The 24,601-nt window shown below is 42.9% G+C and overlaps 1 protein-coding gene across 8 annotated transcripts in view; it reads left to right on the top strand.

The window, feature by feature from the left end:
- The window catches only part of SLC15A2 (solute carrier family 15 member 2), an 83,046-nt gene extending 59,824 nt beyond the window's left edge, over positions 1–23,222 (top strand). For 7 of the 8 annotated variants that reach the window (XM_088058578.1, XM_088058577.1, XM_014249202.2 and 4 more), the window contains 15 exons: positions 2,217–2,299; positions 3,296–3,382; positions 3,698–3,787; positions 4,120–4,164; positions 6,382–6,414; positions 7,481–7,569; positions 9,255–9,336; positions 11,278–11,403; positions 11,766–11,930; positions 14,521–14,567; positions 16,077–16,187; positions 17,260–17,356; positions 19,804–19,950; positions 20,983–21,087; positions 21,891–23,222. In XM_088058578.1, coding sequence (XP_087914704.1) covers positions 2,217–2,299; positions 3,296–3,382; positions 3,698–3,787; positions 4,120–4,164; positions 6,382–6,414; positions 7,481–7,569; positions 9,255–9,336; positions 11,278–11,403; positions 11,766–11,930; positions 14,521–14,567; positions 16,077–16,187; positions 17,260–17,356; positions 19,804–19,950; positions 20,983–21,087; positions 21,891–22,067 — 1,484 coding nt within the window. In that variant the 3' untranslated portion in view covers positions 22,068–23,222. Of the gene's footprint in view, positions 1–2,133; positions 2,300–3,295; positions 3,383–3,697; positions 3,788–4,119; positions 4,165–6,381; positions 6,415–7,480; positions 7,570–9,254; positions 9,337–11,277; positions 11,404–11,765; positions 11,931–14,520; positions 14,568–16,076; positions 16,188–17,259; positions 17,357–19,803; positions 19,951–20,982; positions 21,088–21,890 lie in introns of all 8 variants that reach the window. The other variant, XM_088058581.1, reaches the window with a different exon arrangement.
- Positions 23,223–24,601: the final 1,379 nt, after the last annotated feature.

Genomic DNA, 24,601 nt, shown 5'->3' with positions numbered 1-24,601 from the left:
AGAAGAGAAGCTTAACATGCCACTTCTAACCTTTCCACGGGCTTCTTGCAGCTCAGGGCCATCTTTAATGTCTCAGACTTCTGCCACTGAATCTGTGTGCTGCAGAAGGAGCTAAATGAAATGTTAGTTTGTTCTGAGCTGTCTTACTTTGCTTGGCTGAAGTAATTCCCACAATTACAGTGACAACTTATTATTATGTTGCAATAAGAAATCCTTATTATCCAAGTGTCAGGAGACAGCCACAATCCCCATGCTTTTTAATGCTTGCATCTTAGCCCCATTAATGTACTTGTCAAGACTTCTTCTCCAACCTTTATAAAACATTCAGCAATCTCCCCATTTTTACTCCATAGCATGTTACTCCTTGATAGCCAGTAGAGAGGACACCCTAGTAGCTTTAATTTCACAGCTGCAAACTGCTGAGAAGAGCAGTCCCCTTATTACACTGCATGTGTGAATTTTTGACACAGCATGGGGTGACTTCTCATTCAGCTTGTTACCTTCACTGAGAGACCAAGCAGTTGTGTGATTTCACTGCAGCATCTGGGATTTGAAAAGTTTGCCCCCAGAGAATGTGAATGTTGCGGTCTCCACTCAAATTTCCATCAGGGAAAAGAATCAGGAAACTGAAGAAAGGTCATCAGGCCACAGATAATGTTGCAGCAATTTTTTTCAAAAAAGTGCATGGTCACAGTCCTGAGAAGGTTCTATTTCCCCCTGTGGCCTGTTCCTATCAGTTTAGGGCCACACAGGCTCTCTCCTCTGTTCACCATGCTGTGATGAATGTTTCTAGCAGAGCAATAGTTGCCCAGGGGAAAAAGAAGGTGTAAATATTGCAGTTTCAGTGAGGGCATCGGTGGAAATGTGTTTTTAGCTAGTGTCCTGTTGCCAAATTCCAAGTCCTGCCTGGCAAAGCAGCTCTGTTCTTTTGTGACATGCTAAAATGCTCTGGGAAGTGATATATTTGACTATGTGAGCAGCATGCAGAGCTGGAGAAAATACACTTTCAGTCCTGACTGGCCCTCTCCCTGTGTTGATGGAAAACAAGGATAGATTTAGAAGCAGATTTAGGAGGAGATTGTTTGGGCTGCTATGGTTGTAAGGATGGGGTAGATTGATACTGTTTAATTCCAAATGCTAAACCTAATGCAGGAGCATCAGCTCCCAAAGGAGTCAATGGCATCGCCAGAAGGTATTTCAGCAAAACTAACAGATCACATTTTTAAACGCACCAACATCTCCAGAGGGAGATGCTGAGGGTCAGGTAGTGCAGCTACCCACTCTGACTTTGCACAAATGCAAAGTGCTACTCACCTAAACTGACTTCAGAGGTCTCTCAAGTTCTGCAAGTCAAACCTGGGTGCTGAAAGGTGTTCATGGTCAGATAAAAGCAAAGGTGAGTTCCCTGCAGTGTTTCAGGCCTCCTGTGTTAGGACAGAAGTACCTGCTATTCTTCACTGCCTGTGGACTGACCCAGACAATAGGGTTAGTTTTAAAAGTTAAGATGTTTCTCCTTACTAATCTCTTTGAAATTCCAATGTGCTCAAAGACTCTCATAGAGCAGGACAAATGATACACAATCAGATAACTCCATCTCTGACAGAATTTTGAAGCCTCATTCTGATATTCTTTGTGCTTTGAGGGAGAAAACCAAGATAAAACATTATCTTAAATTGTATTTCCCTTTGTGGAAACTATAAATAGAGGTAATTTTTGTTTATATCTCTGTGTAAGGCAGGGATCTTTGGGCTGTTTCCACTGAAATGTGTGTGAGGTGCAAGCGCACAGATCCTGTGTTCTATCTGGATTAGTCCTCACAGGTTTCCAATGGGTGAGGTTTGATTTCCAGCATCAGGTGCAGCAATTCAACGTGGATCGTACTTCAGTTTAATCTACAAAAAGCATAGACAAAGTGAATTTTCAAAGTTTTGGTTCCCAGTATGAATCAGATGTGGAGGTGCCTGTTGTGCCAGAGCAGATGTTAAGACAATGGTGACTCTCTGGGATCACACTGCCTCTTGTAGGATGTTGCATTTTCTTCCATCTGTAACCATTAAAGGACTCCTGTATATTTATTTAGTTAGAAGTACAGTCCTGTGTTTCCTGAGGGCAGAACATTTCTGTTGAATGCAGGGTTGGGGGATCCTTCCCAGAAGCTAGTGCAGGACTGAGCTTCAGCCATGTGAACCCCCATTTGGATTATAATATTTTTTCAGTTGTGTTCATTGCTGGAAGTGGACTGTACAGAAAAACACCACCACAAGGAAACGTCTTGCTGGAAGTGTGCAAATGCATCAGTGTAAGTGTGTGTAATTTTCTTTTTCATGCATGACTCTGAGGTTGCAGGACAAAAAGATGCAAAGGGAAAGGGGAGGTGACTTTTGGAGTTCTTCTCTATGTTGCTACTGGATGTCTTGTTGATAAGCTGTAAGGAATAAGAAACGCATTTAAGTCCTAGTTTATTCTTTCAGCATTTCAGTTGTTTTCCCTTAGCTCCATGAACTGTTCAGTTGATGTCAATAGACCACAAGTGGCAGATGCTGGTGGAAACTGAACTGTAAGGAAAATTCAGAAACTCAGAGAGTATCAGATCTATGACTCCATTTTTTTTCCAGTTGAATAATTTTTCTGAACTTTATCAGTTCAGCAGACAGTAATAGCATACATTCATATTATGGACATTCAGCATGTTCATGTAAATGGAAGAGACACTTGCTGAAGTTGCATTAGAGCCTTATAAATTGTTTTTCATGGTGTGTGAGCTGAATACAGTATGTGAAAAAATACTCTCTTATTATTAGGTGGATAATGATGTTTCTATTTCAGGAAGCTGTTGCTAACAGCAGATGTTTTCTTTTTATCTAGGTCAATCCTAGTGCCTAATTTACCTTTGGGAAACAGGCGGGATCTTAAAGACAGGGTTTCTAAGTCAGGTCTGCCACTTCTTTTGCCAGTGTGGCTCAGTGTTCAGTGACTGGAGCACACAGCATAAAGAGGCCAGGAGTCGGACTTCAGTGACCCTTGTAGGTCCTTCCCAACTCAGGATATTCTAAGAGTCAATGATTCTATAATTCATTCCCCCATCATACCTTTAATTGACTGGTGTCATAGAAACTTCCCTGCAGACAATTCATCATAAAGCATCCAATCTGAGATTTTAGAGGTATCCAGCAACCCACCCCACTCAATATTCTGGCACTACTTACATTTGGAGATGGGGAAGGTAGCCTTGAGTTGGGGATGTGACAAGGGCAGGTACAGTATGAGTGAGTTACTCACCTGTTTTTCTCCCTAGTTTGCTATTAAAAACCGGCTGAAAAACCGCTCCCGTGAGATTCCAAAGAGAGATCACTGGCTGGACTGGGCATCAGAAAAATACTCGGTAAGTGATGCTCTACCTGGTAGGTTTGGAGTGGGAAGGGGGAGATGGGAAGACAGAGAGAGGAGACAGTAAGACTGGCCTGGCCACAGCATCCCTCGTATGCATTTTCCTGTCTCTTCCCACATCTGTACTCTTCTGACCCTTAATGGACGGTTTAGGTGCTGCACTGAAATGTAGAAATGCAAATATATCCAATGTCACAAGTAAGTACAATGAAGAACTGCCATGCAGAAAGAAATAGGAATTAAGCTTTGTGGCTTGAATCATCTGTTGGCTTTACACCCCCACCTTACCTTTTTGCCTGTTCCCTTTTAGAAACAGCTGATTGGGGAGGTTAAAATGGTGACTCGTGTTCTCTTCCTCTTCATACCACTGCCAATGTTCTGGGCCCTGTTTGATCAGCAGGTACAGTACAGTGTGTACAGCTCTGCCCACCAGCCTCGGCTGGCACCTCTGTCCTTTTGGGGTAACACCAAAGCATGCTGGGGACACAGAGGGCCACACCCCTACTGAATGTCCAGGGCCATCTACCATCTCTGCTATTCAGCCCTTCAGAGTCCTGCCAAGTGTCTGGCACAGGAGAATGAGAGGGGAGAATGTGCCCTGCCTAGTGACGGGTGTTACAGGGAAGGGAAGGAGTAGATGGGAAATAAGTCCTCCTTGCTATCTTCTCTGTCCCCATTTTCTAGCCCCATGGAACATCTTGAAAGCTTCACAGATGTCTGTTTTCTCCTTAGGGATCCAGGTGGACTTTGCAAGCCACAAAAATGAATGCTGATTTTGTAAGTACTTAATGTTACCAGGGCTGGTAAGACTAGTAGTAACATCCCTGCTCTTGCTTATTAACCGGAGTCTTGCAGTACTAAGAGCGTCTGCTTGGTGAATCTGGGTGAGTTTCACTTTTGGTGATTAGAAGCCAGAAGCTCTGTTCATGCAGCCATGTTCAGTTCATCACAGCTCATCTCAGCTGGAAGTGAGGGCTGGGGAGCCATCAGCAGCCTGCAAGGTCAGGGGTGCTGACCTACTGGCAGCCAGTGGCCCTGTGACCTGGAGCAAGTAGGATTTTCAGCCTGCTGCCCCCATGGAAGGCAGCCAAGTCAGCCCCATTAAGGTGTGACTAGAGCTGCTGTATGTTTCTGCACTGGATCACTTGGTGATACATTAATGAAGCCTCTTAAAACCAGCAAGAATCTTATGTATAGGATTAAGATGTGTTAGGGATTAATTAGGTAGTTTCCATAAAGTTCTTCAAAGGTGTGAATGGCAAAAGGTGCAGGCTGCAGTAGCAGATAAATGTACATCAGCTATCTGTCCGAAGATGTCCCCACACAGGGCTGTTTTTCAGACATACATGTTTTAACAGGCCATCTAGATCTTGTCTGCAGATGTTCATATCAAAATCTAGGGCTGTAAGTGTCCATTTTCCAGTTTAAAATTGACTTAAAGTCACAAATATGAGACCTTCTATGTCACTACTGTTAAAAATTGGGCTCTCAATATGTGATACTCATTAGGCTAAATTAATTCAAATGAGGCATGAAAAAGACTACACCTTGGGTAATATTTATCCACCTCAGAAAGGCAGAACAAAGTCCTTGCAGTCTATGTGATGTATATCTAAAACATTTGTTTTCTAGTGTTTCGCTCACATGTACTTAGTGATCCATTAACAGGAGAGCTAAGTATCACCAGGTGTCACTACTGGACTCTCCCAAGTGAGGAAAGATAGATTCAAGGCTTTTTTTTTTTTGTCACACCAACTTGGATAGCTCCTTGGCTCTTGTTTCAGTCTCGTCTGCTCTCCCCTCATGAGTTGCCCCACCTCAAGAAGGTGAAAATTAACTGCAGCATTGGAGTGATCCCACCCTTAGGCTTGTTGGAGTTCATGTTTATAATACTCTATGACTTTCTGTTCAGCAGACAAGGGCTCAGCTAGGGAGTCTGGAATGAAACAGGGAATTATTTAGTGTCAGATGAAATATTTGCAGGCTCATTTCCTAATGACACATTTCTATGGTGTGTGCAAAGTAGCAGGAGGGGGTATTTGCCTGGTGTTTTTTCACTCTCCCAGGAGGCAGCTGTGGGCAGAGACAGGCAACCAGTCTACATTCAGTTCAGGACAGGACTGGCAGACAGGAGACAACCCCCCACAGCATTTTCTTGGAAATACATTATTTTCTTCCTAATTTCTTCCCTCCTGCACCCTTCCCCACCCCCTGACCCCTCCCCACCCACCCCTCTTCTTCATCTTAATTTCAAATGAAAAGCATTTCACGGACTTCAGGAAACCACCAGTCCCTCCCTAGAGACAGGTCCATGGTTCCTTTTGAGGTCTGAGATCCCTCCATCCATCCATTCCTGTTGACCTTGCCCATTTTGGGGGGGCTGGGATAGTGATGCAAGTGTGAGGCACCTCTTCCAGCCTTGAGGACTCTGCTCAAAACAAGAAGCTGCAGTTGTCCAAAGCCTGTCAGATGCAGATGGGGGAAGAAAGAGTTGTTTGTGCAGCCCACTGGCTCAAGGCTGGTCTTTTATTATCCTTTTGGGAACTTGGGAGAAATACCAACAGAGTTCACAGGGTCCTGAAGCTTGGGAACACTCACTTATAGCATTGGGGCTTTTCACATTATAGAAGCAGGGAGGGAAGAAGCTCTAAGCCCTCCTCCCAGCTTGGACACTAACACCCTCATTCTTCTCCACTCACCTAGTTCATGGCTCAGCCAGCCTGAAAGATGTGTCTCAGTACCTGTCATAAGCTGTGTCACAGCTGCCAAATATCAAGGATTGAGTGCAGCTTCCTTCTGCAAAATGTTCTTATTAAACACTGTGTCCTTAGACAACAAGTGTCAAGAACACAATATCAGCTGCTAAAGCCAACATAAAGCATTTGAGGAAACCACCTTGGCTGCAAAGGCCTCTCTGGGACCGATTACTTATTTGCCATATGCACTGATGTATTATAGTGTTTATGAATCACTTGGAATATCTTTTTGTTTCAGGGAATATATGTCCTTCAGCCTGACCAAATGCAGGTAAAAGATATTACAGGGTAGGAAATAACCCTTAGAATGTATCTTCTTCTTTTCTTTCATCTGTATTTTTCTCATGGGACCAGTGGCCATTCTTTGCTCCTTTTCAAGGTAATAGCAGTGCTTCTGCTAGTTGTTGTGGTGTGCCCTCTGCCTTATTGTTCACAGGCTGTTTTGAAAGCTTGGGGTTCAGAGGACCCCGAGGATGTCCTAATCCACAAGCTGACTCCTGCAGAACAGTGCAGAGGTGTGTGGTAACATACCATTGTAATAGTTCTTGAGCTAGTGCCGGCATGTGAAGAATACAACCAGTATCTCCTTTTAACAGGCTCCTGTCCCGGGATGAACAATGTTCTTGAACTATTTTTGGTTCCTCCCTTTCTGCAGGGTAGATGAAAACATGAAAGCTCCAAGATGGTGCTGTTGTCACAGTTGATTACAATTCTTACGGTGAACAGCTCTGGAGAAATTCAAAGCTGTTCTGTTCCCTGAAATCTTCCTTTGGAACTGAAACAACATTTCTCACTGCTTGTTCTTCATCACTCTCTATTTCCTTGCTCTGCCACTGCTGGCTGGCAGACAAGCTGTGCCCCTCCCAGGAGAAATTTTGTTCCTGCGGGATTCCTAGGCTATGTTGAAGTGCGAGAAATTGCCAATCTCACACAATAGCGCCTGTTCCTCTGGGATTTTGCTGGAGTCCCAAGATGTTTCCATTGTTGCTGATTTGTTGTAAGGTCCCACCGCAGCACCAAAGGTCACCTGTCTCTATTGTCAGTGGGGTTTGTACTCTTTAAAAACATCATGTTTCAGTTCTCTCTCCAGGGAAACTGGTCTAGTGATGCTTGCTTGCCTCTTGGAGGGGAGGATATGAACAAAATGTATTCATGCCTATGAAAACTAAATAGCAGAAGCTGTTAAGTGCAAACTATGATTATATTTTAAAAGGAGATTTTAAGTGTTTATCCATGTCCCTTCTGTAATGGAATTATTTCTGGAGGACAGTGCTTTATGGGTTTAATTACTGAAAGTTGCTTTCTAGCCACTGAACTCCCATTCTTTTGTATTGCAGTTCTTAAATCCACTTCTTATTCTTGTCTTCATCCCAATTTTTGACCTTGGACTCTACCCCCTGATAAACATGTGCAAATTGAATTTCACGTAAGTACTTGGGGACAATGTAGATGCCTCTGTGCTTTTTCTTTTGCCATAAGTGTGCATAATAGGTTTTAAGGAAGAGAAACACAAATTTCCATTCACCTTTCTTATTACTTGAGTATACTTCAGTCCCAAGAGGCAGCATCACCCTTTTGCACAGACCATGGAAAAAGGTAAAACTCAGTGATGTCCAATTCTTCTCCATACAGATTTCCCCAAAAGATACAAATAGTCTCACTTTGAATTTCATCAACATGTTTTCCACCTTGTTTCCCATGTCATGCCTAAATAATTCCCTCCCTGAAAAGTCCCTGTGGGACCAAATTCATGGTCCCGTGCTGGCTAGGATCTGAACCAGTGAGTGCATAAGGGGATTTCCATGTGAGCCAAGCATTTTATCCTTAGTCTATGTTAGCAAGAAGTGCAGTGTAAGACGAGCAGACCTCAGGTTGTTTATGAGATCCACTTTATGCATTTGGTGCAAATTAACTTCAGAGTATTCTGCCTCTGTGGACTGATGCTCTCTAGCAGTGGAAGTACATTATGTGCACTCTTGGAGTGCCTTTGTCAGTGGAATTTCAACTAAAAGGAGCCAAGTTTCTATTCTCCAACACCACTTCTGCATGTGAACCATAGCATGGGAAAGGGTAATGAGTGGGGTTTGGCTTAAAAAGCATGTTCCTAATCCAAACTAAAATGCAGGACAGACAAAACCACATAAAATGGGGGTGGCAGGTGCCTCAGAAGCCTTCTCCTCACCCTGCTGGTCCTTTCCCACCGTGCTGAATTACTTGCACCTGAAGACACATCAAAAACATTGTCCAGCCCTGCAATGGTGCCCCCTTTGGAGGATACACATCAGAAACTGGGCTTCTCCCTCATCCCTGATTGTGAGCCTGTGGTCTGGACTTGGCAGAAAACTTCCTGCCTTATGACCAACTCACAGAGTAGTTCACCCAACAGCACAAACTCAAGCACCAACCAGGACTGAATGCTAGGACTAAAGACCATTACAAAGAGTGGAGAACACTGAATCTAGAACCAGATTTGTCTCAAATCTCAAGAGCTCAATACTCAGTTTGAATCTGCTGTTCTGGACATGTATTATTCTGATTTATATCAGATTTTCTCATGTAACTCTAGTAAAGTTGCACTAGCTTTGCCTTGAGTTTAGAAGCAAGCTCTTTATTTTCTAGAAATGTAAATGTATTGGCATGAGAAATAAACCAGAATGATGCCCCAGATGGTCAGAAACATTGATGACACAAACTACACATTTTTCTGTTCCTTATTCCCACTGCTAAATAGAATGTTACTTTTCTTTTGCCTTTCCCAAAAGGGACTTGAAGATACATCATTTCTGGTGCTTCTTCCAACATCATGGATTAACATAATGTCATGAGCTATTCCCACTAGAAGAGCTGGGAAAAAGATGATTTGAAACTTGCAAGGGAAGAACTTCTTTTCATAGCATATCAGTTCTAATGGGCCTCAGTGCTGGCCTCATACAGAATAATAAAATAGTTTTAAGTTAAGAGATCGGCAATTTAAACAGCCTGTCATCCTGAGTGCCACCTGTTGGGCAGTTTATTACATGGTTTTGGCACATCTTGGGCTCTGAGGAATGGTATTCTATAGTTTAAATTACTTTTTTTCCTTTAATGGCACCTCTTTCATTTGCTCCATAGACCTATTAGGAAAATGGCAACAGGTATGGTCCTTGCAGGGCTGGCATTTGGACTTGCAGCTGTTATAGAAGTCAAAATAAATGTAAGTAAAGCACAAGGCGTTCCTCAGAAATACTTTCTTTCCATGGAGTGTCTTTATTGATGTCTGGTAGATAATCCTTTAAGCCATTGTGCTTAATCAAAATTTGTAATGTTTTCTTTACAACTGAGCATACTGATCCAGTTGCTAATGATAATTCTTACCTTGTCTACTTCTCCCTGTCTTTGTTTCTATGTCTTTCTTTCTAGTCTTTGCAGTTGTGCTGTACTGGTCATCTGTATGGGTCTATATTCTAGATTTCCATCGTCAAAGTGCTTGACAGACATCTAGTTAATGCTAGTGATTAATTTCCAAAAGGTAGTCTGTTCTCACTCCTATTTCTTGCTGTAGCTTGCCTATACTTTGCTGTTTGGGGTCTTTTGTGTGTGTGTGGTGGTTTTGGTTTTTTTATTTAATTGTTTTAAAAATTTTAATTTAATTACTTTCCTGCTTTAGGGTGGCATGGCTTTTTTATACAAACCAAATTGTTTCTCTGGATAGGCAGGTGAATGCTGTCACAGGCATCAGGGTCTGCCAGGCATCCCCAGAGAGAATGGCAGCACAACTCATAAATTCCATGTTAGCTCTGGCAGATTTGTACTGTTTGTTTCTGGCTCATGAGCAGCATTGTGTAGACCTTGGCTGACCTTTGTCTTACAAAAGTTACTATAGGATTAATTTTTAAAGCTTCTATGTGTACTTAAAATGTTCTGTTAGAGTGGCTGGCTCACAGCTGTGGATTAATATCTGCTGGCTCCTCAGGTGAATCCCCTAATGAGCCTCCCACTGAAATAAGACTGTGTGGGTTCAGGTCTTTTTTCCAATCTCTTTATGTGAGCAAAGAAATGCTCTCATTGCTACCACTAGAATCTCTGGCCAAGCACCAAAGTTTGCTCTGGCTGTGGGTGACTCCTCTGGGCAGAGGCAAGGTGAGTTAGAGGTTCCTCCTTGCCTGTCCATGAAAATTTTACCCTAAAGGCTATTTTAAGATGTACCAAAGAGGAAGATATGATGGTCCACCTTCTCTTGACTGTGGGTAGCAGAAGTGAAAAGCTACAGTAATTGAATTTGCTGGATAATATTAGCAGGCCTGTTGGTCCAGAGCAGCATATGGATACAGGGAAATCAGCTCATTCTGTCTTCTGTGGCAGTGTGTCTCCCCACCAAGTTAGGTTCAAATTACCCTACTTGCACTACCCAAATTATCAGATAAGATAGAAGAAAAATAAATAGCTCTGCAGTATTGCTGGCAGCTACTTGAAAATAAAACAAGAAAAAGAGAGAAGTTAAAAAAAAAATTAGCTCTGCAGGTAGTACAAGGCTGACACTGATTGATGTACTCTTTCTAGGAAATGGTTCCTGACAGAAGGAGATACCTCAGTGCTGGAGGCATCAGCTTACCTCTCTCAGAAAACAAGGAATAATATCTATATAGTTGGCTGTATAGATAGCAAGGTGTGCAGTAATGCAAAAGCACTGATTACAGACACGAAGCTGAACTGGGATTTTCAAAACTACTTAACTTCTGGTCTGATTCTTTTCCCAGACACTGACTGCAATGGGAAATAATTATTCTGGTCACTGCTTTTGAAAGCTAAGCACAAATTTTTCCATTCTGATGTGGCAGTTGGTTAAATCCAGGCACAAGGGAGCTGTATAATGAAAACTGTGACATTGTTCTACCTCCTCAGTAGGTGTGAAGTCTGTACACTTAGTAGTGTGAAGAGCAATTTTTGGGAGGAATGATGGGTTGGCCTTTGAGCTACTATGAGAAAACCTCCCTAAAAAAGATTTATGTTCAGTTTTCTCTGAGTGCAACTTCTGTTGAGGAAGGGATGGAAAAGTGTCATTACAGAGAGGAAGACTATTATGGCTAAAAATGAAGAGATATTAAAGTGCTAATAAAGCATACAGATGGCACTTAAAGCCTTTTACTTTAATTAGGAAACCGATATGCCTCGACTTGTCCCAAAAGAAAGTTTAATTCGGGTCCTGAATTTGGCAAAGAACCCTGTTCAAGTGACAATCCAAGACAAGGACCTCTTTCAGCAGCCTGTGGAGTCTTTTCAGGTAAGCATATATTTGGGACTGAAAGGCCTGACTTGCACGTCATTGAAGAAAGGATGGGCTTTTTATCAGGCATTTCTAATAAAGCCCACAGATGCAAGAGGTTGTTCTGCTCCATCGCCTTAGAAGTGCATGGGAATAGCTTTACAAATGAAGCATAATATCTCTGTTATATGAAACAGAAATTGAACATTTGGAGAAAAATTTCCCCAGCAAAGGATACACCTTACATTCACCTGTAATTAGGAATAAAGGGTAACAGGATTACAGTCTCCCTTAAAGAGGGGATAGTGGTACACTTGGTAGGAAAAGACAGATTGTTTCTTATTTGAAGAAAGTGTAACCAGGTTTATTTTCTTCCACAGAAACCAGCTGAGTACTCAAAATTAATATTGAATGGAGAGCAACAGAGCCTTCACTTCACCCTGCAACATCAAGGATTGACTCTTGCTTTTAACTACACTGTGAAGGAAAAATCAGTATACAGCTTAATTGTTTTTGAGGCAGAAGGAAGCCTATCAAGCCGCTTAGTGAGTGTGGGAGTGAAGTGTAAATACAGTATTAATTCAATGGCTGTGATGCTACAATGGGGTAATAGGCTCATTAATTCATTTGCTCAGTTGCAATGTCTGTCTGATTGCTCTCAGATGCTCTAAACCTCACTTCTTAGCTAGAGGCACTGGATCTGTGCACATTTCTGCTGGTTGATTAATAGAGGCGTTGTGGCATCTGAGAGTTTCTGGGCACACTTTAATCCACTGAATGCTGCAGTGGGAGAGCAGAGTCATGCCTGCTAGGCAGCAGAGCTGGAGAAAGCTGGGGAAGGAGCCAGAGTTTTTCCCCCGAAGATGGTTCTATAAAGCAAAGATGTTAAAGAGGCTCTAGGGCTGGCCATGGAATAAAAGCATCACAGGAATGATTCTGGGATTAGTTATTGGAAGTGTTTAGTGAAAAAGCACAGAAGGCCCATTTGTTTTACTGAACAGAATAAATGATTAAGCTCATTTCAGGCTGTGCAGCAGAGCTGACTGTATTTGGACTTTTGTGTATTTCTGCAACAATCAGAGAGGGGCACATGGAATGTGTAGCTGTATTCTAAGAAGCTCTCTTGAAATTCATGGTGTTATTGCATGTTGTGGCAGGTGTGTAAATGCCATCAGAATCTGTCCTTATGCTAAAATATCCATTCTCTTTGCAGTTCCTGAGCCTTCTATCTTGCAGGGTAGCCACACTAAGCATTCAATATTATATAGCAGAAATCATGCAACTGTTTTTTGAAATTAATTTAAAGAATTAATTTTATCATAGCATCAAGGTTTTTTTGCTGATGATCAAACATTATGGTTTGGAGTCTGGGGCTCAGTATCACACAAAGTTAAGTTAAGCACACACCCTGAAAGCTGTGTGCTATTTCCTTAAGAAATGGATAGTCATGATTTTCATACAGTCCTTAAGAAGCAAAAGCCTGCAACAGGCTTGGAGCTTAGCAGTCTCAGAGCTCCAGTACATCTATGCTACCCCAGCTGTCTAGACTGTGCTTAAATTAATGCCCACCCTGGCACAGGCAGACTCTCATGTGCTGGGAAACAGCTGTTCTGTTGGGTGATGGTATTGACCTGTCATTCACAGCTGTAGATAAGGGAGATGTGGAAGACAGCGTGGTAAATTATACTTTTCCAGCACTGCTGGAAGGAAAGCAATGCCAGCATCACTGCTGTGTTGCAGGGCTTACCCTCGAGTAACCTCCCTCACTGCTAGGTTTGGCCCACTCACTCAGGTGGGAGTGCTTTCCTGGAAGGACACTATCTGAAATTGGTTTCTTCTCCTTTGTGGGCTGTTGAGTAGGCAGGAAATGAATTTGAAAGCTCTGGGGATCATCAGTGAAAATGAGTAAAAATTTGGCTGGTCTGTCTGCAACAAACTAGAGTATTCATTCCCACATATCTCCCATGGAAAAAAAGAAGATGTTGTGGTTTATTATTTATTGCTCTGACATTTATTATTTACTGTGGCTATTTATTATTTAGGGCATATGTTATTTGTGGATAGCATATTACTCTGAAGTACAATAGACAATTTATAGATATACTGAAATTCTGGATCCTTGGTCTCAGAAAACCAGGGTTTTGCATCAGGAAAAAAAAGTATGGAGAAAGGGACAGAAAATTTTGAGAGAGCCTTTTGGCCTGCCTGGGTTCTATCTGTGGGCAGTGCAAAGTGAAATTTCCCTGCCATCTTCAGTGGACACGGCACAGTTCTGGATTTCTACCCGCTAAGAGCTTTGCTTTGTGTTCTTTTTTTGTTGCATGCAACCTCCAAGGCAGGGCTCTGTCTTAGCTGTGTTTTTTCAGTGTTGCACACAAAATAGGTTTCTCCAAATGAACATTGATTAACTATCTAGCTGCAGCTCTAGCCGTGGTCTCCAGGAGAGAGAGTCTCGCTCTCCAGTGTGCCCATCCAGATGGCCATTTCAGGGATGTGTCTGCAGGGATCTGTTTGTGAGCACAAACAAGCTCAGTGCATCTTCATTTCTCCTGCTCTCTGCCTGCACATTACAACAGTTTAATCTCTTGAGTATCAAGGATCAGGGAAAGCTTGAGTGATACATGATGATCAGTATAGTAACCTAGCAGTTCCTCTCAGCTTTAAACTCCTGTGAAGTCTATAAATATGAAAAGAATCAGGGTCTGAAAGTTAGGCATTTGCAGATTTTGTAGAAGTAAGGCACTCAAGTTTGATTGTAACTAGTCACTGAAAGATGCTAATGTGGATAATGCTCTATTGCTATCTCAAGATCAAGAAAAATACTTTTTTTGGAGGGTGGTACATGCCTCAGTGAAAGAGTGACTGGCTGAAACTTGGTAGCCTTTGTTACAGAAGAGATGAGGAGAAAATGTATGATCTCATCTTAAGCCCTTGGCGGAGATGAACTTTTGCCATTGGCTTCATTGTACCAGGGTTCCCCAGCTGTGGCCTGATGTAAAGCTTATGTGACAGTCCAGTCGATTTCCACAGGCTTTGCAGCACATGTGTTACTCTACAGACACCACAATTGTCTGCCACATGTTGTAAGGCAGTATTAATAAATGTGTTTGATGATTTTTTTCTTCCCCTCTTTAGATTACAGACTTGGAAGCAAAGCCAGAAAATGGTTTGGCAGCTGTTAGGTAGGAATGGCTTTTTTTGAGGATTTGGTGGTGGTTGGGTGGGGGAAAGTGCTTTTGTCTAATGCATCTGTATGTAACATAGCCCAGATGTTCTCGGGTTGGAACCTAGTCCACGCTTTTCATGCAAGACTTGGGTGTCAGCTGTGGAGGCTTGACAGAGTGTCACCTCCCACACATGCCATGCAGAGCTGAGAGCTATTGCTGCACACTGCATAGGACAGTCTGAGCTGAGATGGCAACATAAAAGAGCTCCTTCCTTGGAAAAGTGGCAAGTTCATCTCACTGATGAAAGGGAAGCAGCAATCTGGATAGGAGCTGCTGCTGTGTCCTTTGCAAATGGGCCAACCCATGGCGTTCACCCAAACTCATGCACAAGTGTCTACTAAATTGGATACAGCAACAATTTTACATCCTCATAAACAATTCATTTGGTCACTGGGCTGTGCTTAGTCCACTCTTTCTAATTTAAGCTACTCCATTTAGTCCATGAACACTCCTGTGCTGGTTTCTGCTGTCTGATGAAGGGCAGAAGATGCAAATTTGCCAAAACCAAAAAAAAGAACTCCAAAAAATACCCAAAAAAACCCTACCAAAAAACCCCCAAAACAAAAAACAAAACAAAAACCCAACCAGACAAAAAGCAAAATATGAAAAAGCCAGCATGGTGTGCCTGCTCTTCAGGACACACAACTTCAGAGTTTCCTGTGGTAGGCTGAGACTCTGTCCTCTCACACAGCCATGGACTGGTCTCTACAGTGTCATAGAATGGTCTGGGTTGGAAGGGACCTGAGGTCACCTGGTACCAACACCCCTGCCATGGACAGGGACACCTCTCCTGAGACCAGGTTGCTCAAAGCCCGATCCAACCTGGTCTTGAACATTTCCAGGGATGAGGCATCCACAGCTTTGCTGGGAAACCTGTTTCAGCGTCTCAACACCTTCATAATGAAGAGATTCTTCCTAAAATTTAATATAATCTAACCCTACCCTTTTTCAATTTAAAGCCATTTCCCCTTGTCCTGTAACTCCATATCCTTGTAAGAAGTCCCTCTCCAGCTGTCTTATAGGACCTCTTCAGGTATTGGGAAGTGCTCCAAGGTCTCCCTGGAGCTTTCTCTTCTCTAGGCTGAACAGCTCCAACTCTCTCACCCTGTCTTCACAGGAGAGGCGCCCCAGCCCTCTGATCATCTTCGCAGCCTCCTCAGAATTTGCTGCAATCTTTGTTGGTCTCTGAGATTGGATTGCCTGGAGGTTCTAGGCCACAAAAAGCGAGGGACATTTTTCATAGAAAAGAGAGTAAGAGGGTAAAATTATGCATCAGGGAAGCTAATCTTGTATTGAAACACTAGGCAATGAATTAGACAAATATTTTGGTAACTTGCAGAAGAGATTCTCATAACCTCATGGAATTACAGAATGCTTTGGGAGAGTATGCAGACTTCTAAAGTGTCTGTTATTATGCTTCTTCTGCCCTGGCTGACAGGTCAATGAAATATGGTTTCTTTGCAGATTCATTAATGGTTTGAGCCAAGATGTCAACCTCACCATCGATAGCAAAAAGTTCATTGCTGTTCAGAAAAACTACAGTGCTTCTGAGTACTCACTGCTGGAGAGGGACATGTAAGTCTCCCTTCCTGAGCAGAAGGTCCTTGCTGAAGCATTTCCTTGGGTACAAAGAGGCTTTTCTCAGCCCAATTGCAAAACCTGCATTGCTATTGTCTTGGCATGGGGTTGTGGGGGCAGATGTTTGTAAAAAGCAGAATTATCAGCTCAGTGCAGAGCAGGTGCTCCAGGCCACTCGTCTGTGTGCAGAAGTTTTTATTCACATTGTGTGGGGGCCTGGAGGGAAGAGACTGGCCATTCCTGTGCATCTGTCAGTGGAGTAAGGTGGGACATGGTAAAGTCTCCTCTGCCATTTAGTGCCTGCTTAATTTGTTATTCTCTCAGGCCCAAGCTCCCGGTGTTAGGGTGCTCTCAGGGAAAGGCCAGTTCATATTCCATGCTACAGAGTGTTAGTATGTGGGTTGGTAACATCAAGTTGCACTACATGGCTTTGCAGGCTGGGCTTGTTAGACAGGGGCTCCATATGGCCTTGCATTGGCAGCACTGGAGTTGGCTCTTGTAGGGTATTTCTAGCATTTCCAATGTTTCAAAACAAGCTTCATGGCTTTTCTCTGCATCAGCTCCATCCAAAATATTTATTGCTGCAATTTAGTAGGACGCAGCAGCCATTGTGGCAATGCTGCTGAGCCTCTGTGCCATCTCACACATCCAAAATCAGAAGAACAAATATGAAGGCTAATTTGCTCTATTGGAAGGAAACAAAGTTGCTTCTGGGTCCACATCTCTGAGTCCCTGTTGACTGCTTGTGTGGTCTACATTTCCTGAAGAAATGCAGCAAAATGAAGTCGAAAAATAAACCTAAGGAGGGGGAAAATTACATCAGCACTAAGAGGCAGAAACCATTAAAAATGTTAGCAATGGCCTGGGTCATTAGGTGCATTCCAGTCAGTGTCGAAATGCTTCTAGAAGGAAAACATAGCAAGAACTCCAGTGACTGTCCGATGTAAATGCTACTGCATCTTTACATCTTGCATCCTCCCTGCTCCATTTCAGGGCCATGTTTGATAGCTCTGCTCTGTGATCTTTGTGGAACTAACTGGGAAATACTGTTCTTCATCCTTTTATCTAGATATAATAATGGAAAATGCATAACTGAAAAAGGAGAGTTCCCCCTGGAGCTGAGGCTGCTTGATTTTGGTGCCTCATACACTGTTGTGATAACTAATGTAAGTGTTCCTGTGATGGTAACACACTCCTGTTCTACTCTCTGGTAGTGCTTTTATTCCTGTGTTGATGACTCTTACTTGCTTTGTCCACACTCTGATCCCTGGGCAGTAGCCACCTGAAGGCAATCCATTATGAAAGGGATAGTAAGAAGTTTTGGTACCTACATAAGCAAGGTGGGAGTGTATTTGTTCCATCTTGCACTGTGAACATGTCAGATTGCAAGGGTTAAAAAGAAGTATAATATTTTCCTTGGTAGAAATCCTCCATAGAAAATCATTTGATATCTGTGGTTTGTGCTTGTCTCATGCCATCCTTGAGCAGTTAACATCGACCCAGAGCACTGCAAAGAGTTATTACTATCTGCCAAGAGCTGAGTCTGCTTGTGGTCTTTAAAATACTGTACCTGGTGGTGCATCACAGCCAAAAAACTGCAGAAACAGTCTGCTCTATCCTCACATTTAGCTGACTGAACTAAAGATCTTTCAAGATTTTGTAGATTATGCATAGGGGGAAGAGGAACAAAGTCTTGAGGGAGGAAGTTGGTGAGGTTATACATCTGTTTCCTCCTCTCACTGTCTGTACAGCTAATTTGGATCCTAGTGTAAAGTCAAGGCATGGTTTTCTGAACAGCCTAGCCCTGATGGGGTCTGAGCACCGCTGAGAGGGTGAATTCCTTTCCCTGCCTGCCAACCTCTCAGACACACTGCTTCAACCCTAGTCCAGCTGGCTGGAGCCATGGAGATGAACGTGATCAGCTTAGTTCCCATTTTAACCTTTCCACCACAACGGCACACAGACAAACTGGGTCTGACAGGACACACTGCTAAGCTGCCCTCTGAGACTTTGGCTGCTGTGTTGTGATGAGCAGAGCAAAGCGTTGTCAGCTACTCCCTGGCAGTAGCATCTCCCTGTTGGGCAATTAATGGGAGCTGTTCATGTCTGCAGAGTCCAAATATGTCAGGGGAAAAATATAGCCATGAAGCACCTGGCATTTTTTTTTTTCCAATTCCAGTAGCTGGAGTGGGATGTACAACCCTGGAGGGAACAAGCAGATGCTGCCATCTGTGAGTGCAGAGATTTATGTACATAAAACACACACACTTGAAGTGATGTTGGCCAGTCCCCTCTTCCATGGCTGCAAGCCTCTTTCACCAGATGAGAAACCAGATAGAGATGTTGCATTAAAAATATAACACTAAGAAAATTGCCCCCAGAGCCTCTGGTAACAGGGACAGCTGAGGTAGATGTGTCCCACATCACTGTGCCAAGGATTCCAGGCTGTGGACTCATCTGCATAAGTCCCTGCTATAGCCCTGGCTGCTCAGGGTGGCTCTATGCCTCAGCCCTTCCGAACCCTATGCTAGTACTTTATTATTTTTCACCCTCTGTTTTTCCATCTCTGTCTCTGCGGTTTCTGCCTTCTGTAGAGTTAGTTTGCTTGAGGCCAAGATCACTTTTAATTATTGCAGTGATTTGTACTGAGCCCTGCTCCTCTGCCAGGAGTGCCATATAGAAGAACCAAGAATACAATATATTAGTCTGCTAATGTAGCTGAACTGTGAAACTTAAATCACGGGGATGCTGCCTTCTACCCAGCCTTCCTCAGTGTGCAGTTACAGCATGGTGCTTGTGACATTTCTTTATGGGCTAAAGAGCAATGCACAGCTCTCCTCTCACCCCTTTTAGCCTGCTGAAATACAGTCTCTCGATTTGCCTCCCTGGCAATGATTGGTGATTAAGAACATCTCATAAACATCCCTTGTATTTTCCCAAATACTCTCCTTAAACACAGGCCTTTCTGCCTGAAGTCATTTCAATCTTGTGTTTCCCTGGCTTCTAGTCAAATCTCTCTCAGCCTCTGAGCCTCTATGCATCACAGGCAGTATTAATTACACCTGGGAAAAGAAACAAAAATAATTAGGAATACAGCTACCATATCTATCTGAATAGATCTAATATGGAGCAGTCTTTGCTACTCTTGGCATTCCTGAGCTGAGTTTGTTTGGGTGTCAATGATATCATAGGGAAGTTGTACAGTGTTGATAAAATGGGAGCAGTGACAACATGAATGCAATGAGCACTTACCCTCTCATTCTTTTTTGACCTTGGGAACAGCAGCAGGCCACAGGCTCTGCACTGGAACCTCACTTTTCCCAGCCCAACTACAGAAGACAACTTGTTGGTTTGCAATAATTCAGGAAATTCTTGTGGTACCTGAATGAGTGGAATTCTTCCATCCTCCTCTCTCTGTCCAGTGCAGCAGGAGTCACCCTATTCCCAACAGGCTTGTAAATGGCAGGGTTGAGAACCATAGTTTGCTCCAAAGGCAGAGCTTTTTTCCCACCTTTGCTTAAAACTTTGTTTTGGTAAATTTGCTGCTGTTGTCCAGGCTAAGAAAGATCTGACCTTTCAGCAACTAATCATTGTGCCTTTATTTTCCTGCTAGATTTCTGGGGGTGCCGTTGAGATATGGAAATCAGAGGACATCAAAGCCAACAATGTCCATATGGCCTGGCAGTTACCACAATATTTATTGATATCTGCTGGGGAGGTGATGTTCTCCATTACGGGTCTGGCCTTCTCCTATTCTCAGGTACTCCACTTAAAGATAAGGGCCTTACAATTAGACTTCAAGATTTATTTCTGCATCTGTCATTGACTGGTTATACCTCCTTTGACATGACACTAACAATGTTATCTATCCTTCAGCTGAAAGTGGGATTGTAACACAGATTGCTGGGTGCCCTTAAACTAAATTAATTCATATTCTGAAGGTACCATTTCTCCATGATACTTGGAAATATCCTTTTCTGGTAAACCTGAGAACACAGAGCAGAACTGGATAGTTAACAGGAAAACTCTGAATATTTTAATATCAGGGTTTTCTCCTAGTGAAGTATTTTTTGCTATGTATTTTTCAGTGATAAAAAGGCAAAGATATTCTCAAGGGCTACAGGGTGGCATGAGGGCTTGGCACCTGCTTTAAACTGAGAGACTGAAGGGGTCTAAACATGCAAGGTTGTAACAAGGGAGCAAGGGGTAATAAATGTGCAAGGGATGATTTGATTGTTATCTGGGGAGGATGATGAGAAGAGAGAACGGAGACATTACATGGTCAAACAGCTACTGAAGCTGCTCAAATGTATCCCTGGAGTAAGGTGCAGATGTTTATTAATGAGGATGATTAATACAGTGGGATGATCTGTAATGGAATGTGAAAAATTTGTCCTCAGCAGGAAATTTAACATCAAGATCCAGTCTCTTTTTCAAAGGTGTACAGCCACATGGCACCAGACTCCAAGCTGCAGGGCTTGTGTGGCTCCTTGGACGTCCTGAAGTCGTAGGTACCATTTCAGATGATGCAGGTTGGGGATGACCTGGATTCAAGCTCTGCAACAACAGCATCTCCTGCTTCTTCGTGTGTTCTCCTGACCATGTTTTGAAAGCTCCTTGTATGCAGCTGTTGAGATTAACCGCAGGTTAACCACTCCACACAGAGGAAATTCCACCATCTCCTCCTAGGCTGAGCCCAGTGACACCTCCACTGGCCAGGACTCTAGAGTGTGAAGCAGGGCTGAAGAGCACAGCATGATTCCCACTGATCAGGCCCTTCTCCTCTTTTCAGTCTCCAGCCAGCATGAAGTCGGTGCTGCAGGCAGGCTGGCTGCTCACAGTGGCTGTGGGGAATACCTTTGTGCTCATTGTTGCCGAGGCTGCACCAATGGCACAGGTATGGTTTGGTTCTTAAAACAGAGGTCAGCTTTACAACAGGCTTCTGGTGCTCCTGGTGCACAGCTTCTCTGCCAGCCCCAGGCTCTTGCACCTGGGTGACAGCAGCCTACTCTGAGCTGTCCCCCAGCCTCTGCTCTGTGGGGCCCTCAGTGGAGCTCCCTCACTGACCCTCCCAGTGGCAGGAAGTAACTTACCTGCACTGGTAACACTGCTGGAGCTCAGCTCAAGGCAAGCTGGCTGTGTCTGGACCTGGAGCCTGGACAGTGGCAGCCACACGTTGAGTTGCTCACCAGATACGAGACCAGTGGGCACTCAGCTCTTCCTCAAGGGTCTTGCCTGGGGAGTCCTGCCAGGCCAGGTGCCTCAGCATCCCTGAGATGCCAGGCTTACAGGGGGAGGTCATGATGCAGAGGTAGTTTAATTCAGGCTGTGAAACTTCTGGGATGATGCCATGAAGGTGTGAGCTGGAGCTTATTTCTAGCCAGCATGAATCTGCCTCTCCCAAGAGAATCTTTTAGGCAAAAAGCGCAGGTAGATACGTTCCGGTCAGATTTGTAAGAAAAGATTTAAAGGAACCAACTCAATCTGTTTTGTTTCAAGAGGTATCACATATTTGTAATTACATTATGTGTACAAGCATTGACCAGAAAACAGGATGATAAAATTTCTATCTTGTGAGCCATTTTGGAAACTAAAAAATAATTTTCACTCAGCTCTTTAAAAAGCAATTGAAAGTGCAGAGATATCCTCTGGACTGTGAATCTGGGGTCTCCTGACATGCTGTTCTTTTTTCTTTCCTAGTGGGCTGAATTTGTCTTGTTCACTGTTCTCCTCTTTGCTGTGTGCATTATTTTCTCCATCATGGGATATTTCTATGTCAGTGTGGATCCAGAGGACCTAGAAGAAAAGGAAGAGAAGAGAGAAACCTCAAGCAGAGGAAACATGATTGGTCTTGTTACTCAGAAAACAAAGCTCTAACACATCATGGGTTGGGATTTTTTTTTTAAACTCAGTTATGAGAAAGTAAAAGAAGGGTGGGGTCAGTGTTATTTTATTTTAGAGCACTGCAGTCTTTGTTACTCCAAATGTAGCCACCTTATAAATGGGACCAAATAGCCCTCTATAAAAACAGTGGGGGTCCTGAAATCAGAGCAAAACTCCCTGGGAAAGCTCCTCAGGTATTAAAAGCCCTTATTAGTAATTACAGTGTAATTTACAACCTGCCCATCTTTTTAAGCATGGAATGCTTTCCTATGATTTTGCCTTAAACATATATTTAGGACAGCAGGGAGGAAGGGTGGAAGGAATGCCATATGACACAAAAATCTGGAGATATTACGAGAGAAGAAAGAGGAAAAACTAGTATAGGAATTAGGGAAGAATAGCTGTTAGTGACAGAAGGGATTTTAATGCTATCATCAAGGACTGTAAGGGTTACACACAGTCCCAAAGGCTTTCATCATGTAACTCTCCTTATGAGTATTTCATCCCATTATTGCATGTTATGAATGGTTCTGATTTATGATTTTCACCTTCAAGCTCAGAAGTAATAACACAGAATTAAATTCTGCAGGCTAAAATATTCCCAAAACACTGCTGACGAAGACAGGCATGCTACCACCTCTCCAATACCCATTTTTTTCCCTAGAACTTTTTAGCAACTGATGGTGTTCTTTGATTAGACATGATTAGAGAATTGGTTTATGCTTTCTTATTTCAGAATTCCAGACAGTTATTTGCCATCTTCCTATACATTAAGCCTTTATTGGGCATTTCCTTTTACAGCACCTGTCACTGCAAGTTAGGATATGGCTGATTTCTTATCTCATGCCTCAGTTATTCCCCACTGGGAGACAAGTTGCAGTAGTTTCTATAAAATTCCAGGACTCCTGCAGTGAGTTATTTACAAGGATGTACTTTATCATTTTTTCAGTCTACAAGAGGAGACCATGGCATATGAGATTTTTCTTTTTCCTCCTTGTTTTTCTGTCCCTACCAAACTTTGGATATAGCAATTTTATTGGAATTGTGATATAATTGCCTCATTTTTTCTCAATTGCGTGAAGCTGTGATTTCATGTTCTGCATAGGAGTAATTCAACTACTGCTGATCTAGTAAAACTCCTGAGACAGACCCTGCCTTCCTCTGTCACTTCAAGGCCACAGTTATAACAGGTTGTAATCCACAGTTATAATCCAAGCCTAATTTAAAAAAAGGCTGTTAATAGGCTCTTCAGGTTCACAGAGAACAGATTTTAAATTATGCTTTCCTCTTCCATCTTGGCATCGGCCATAGGTGGTTGATGATACTTGGATACAGGAGATCACAACATACATGTTTAATTTAATTCCTATTCAGGACAGTGATAGGAAATACACTCAGTTTGACACCTCAGCTCCTTTGATGTGCTCCCAGTGTGTATCTTCTTGAGTAACGCTAAGAAAACACAGCTTTTTGGTTTCTTACTCACAGCATAAGATTGCTATCTCTGCTTCCTGTCCTAAATGGGCATGGACTTTCACCACTAGTTCTGCATAAGCTCCTGCCTGCTGTGAAGTAGCATCTGGGATTGTGCCAGACGGGGACCATGGTCTCATCAGATAAATGAGAAGAGGCTGCAGATGTGCATGCAGGAACACTTGGGGTGGTTCAGTCCATGCAGAGACATTTATTAAGCTGTGGTGGCTGGATCCAGGCAGCTGAACCCTGCAACTCCATGGGGAATGAAGGGCATTGAAAGCCACCTATTAGGTCATCCAACCTGCTTCTCAGAAGCCAAGTGAGGATTATTCCCCTCTGTTCTTTCTGGTATTGTTCTCCTGCTGTGATTCTTTGTCTAGGTTCTTTCTCCTCCAAGCATTGTTGTTTTCCTAATCCCATTTTATGACACACTGTGAATCAGCTCAGAGGCTACTGAATCACTCTGCTCTGATGCTGTTTGACCAGCTTCCAACTTGAAGCACTAATAGAAAGCATTTCTTCCTCCACCCACTGTAAACAAAACAAAAATCCCCAAACTGAAGGAATGGCCAGGCTCCAGTAGCACTGAACAAACACAGTTTAGAATTATTGGAGCATTTAATTTTTTATAAGCCTTGAATTTGCAAGTATGTTGGGGTTCGAGGGCATATGTGGCAAAAAGACAAATGAAAATTATTGAAGCACTTTCCTTGGGAAGCACTTGGTAAGCAGTTCAAAGCTGCATGAGTGAAAGTATCCAGGTCTCTAAGACTACATCTGCTTGAGAACTCTGGATTTTGTTTTGGTTTGTTTGGGTTTTTTTTGGTTTTTTGTTAGTTTTGTTTTCCGTTTTTGGGGGGGGGATTTTTTGTTTTATTTTGTTTTATTTCCTTATTGGTGACACTACCAGAAGCTGTCACAGACTCTGAGCTTAATTTAAAGGAATTGTTCCAAACTCATAAAGGATACATTTAGGATGTCATCTGTATCTGCTTTTTAGACTCCTGATGCCAAATTGTCCCTTTCCAAAAATCTCCGTGTTCCAAACCGTC

Source organism: Pseudopodoces humilis, chromosome 8, assembly GCF_049639895.1.
Source record: "Pseudopodoces humilis isolate 2021_Gansu_Grassland_sample_001 chromosome 8, ASM4963989v1, whole genome shotgun sequence".
Taxonomy (NCBI): domain Eukaryota; kingdom Metazoa; phylum Chordata; class Aves; order Passeriformes; family Paridae; genus Pseudopodoces; species Pseudopodoces humilis.
This window is presented reverse-complemented; position numbering and strand designations above follow the sequence as displayed.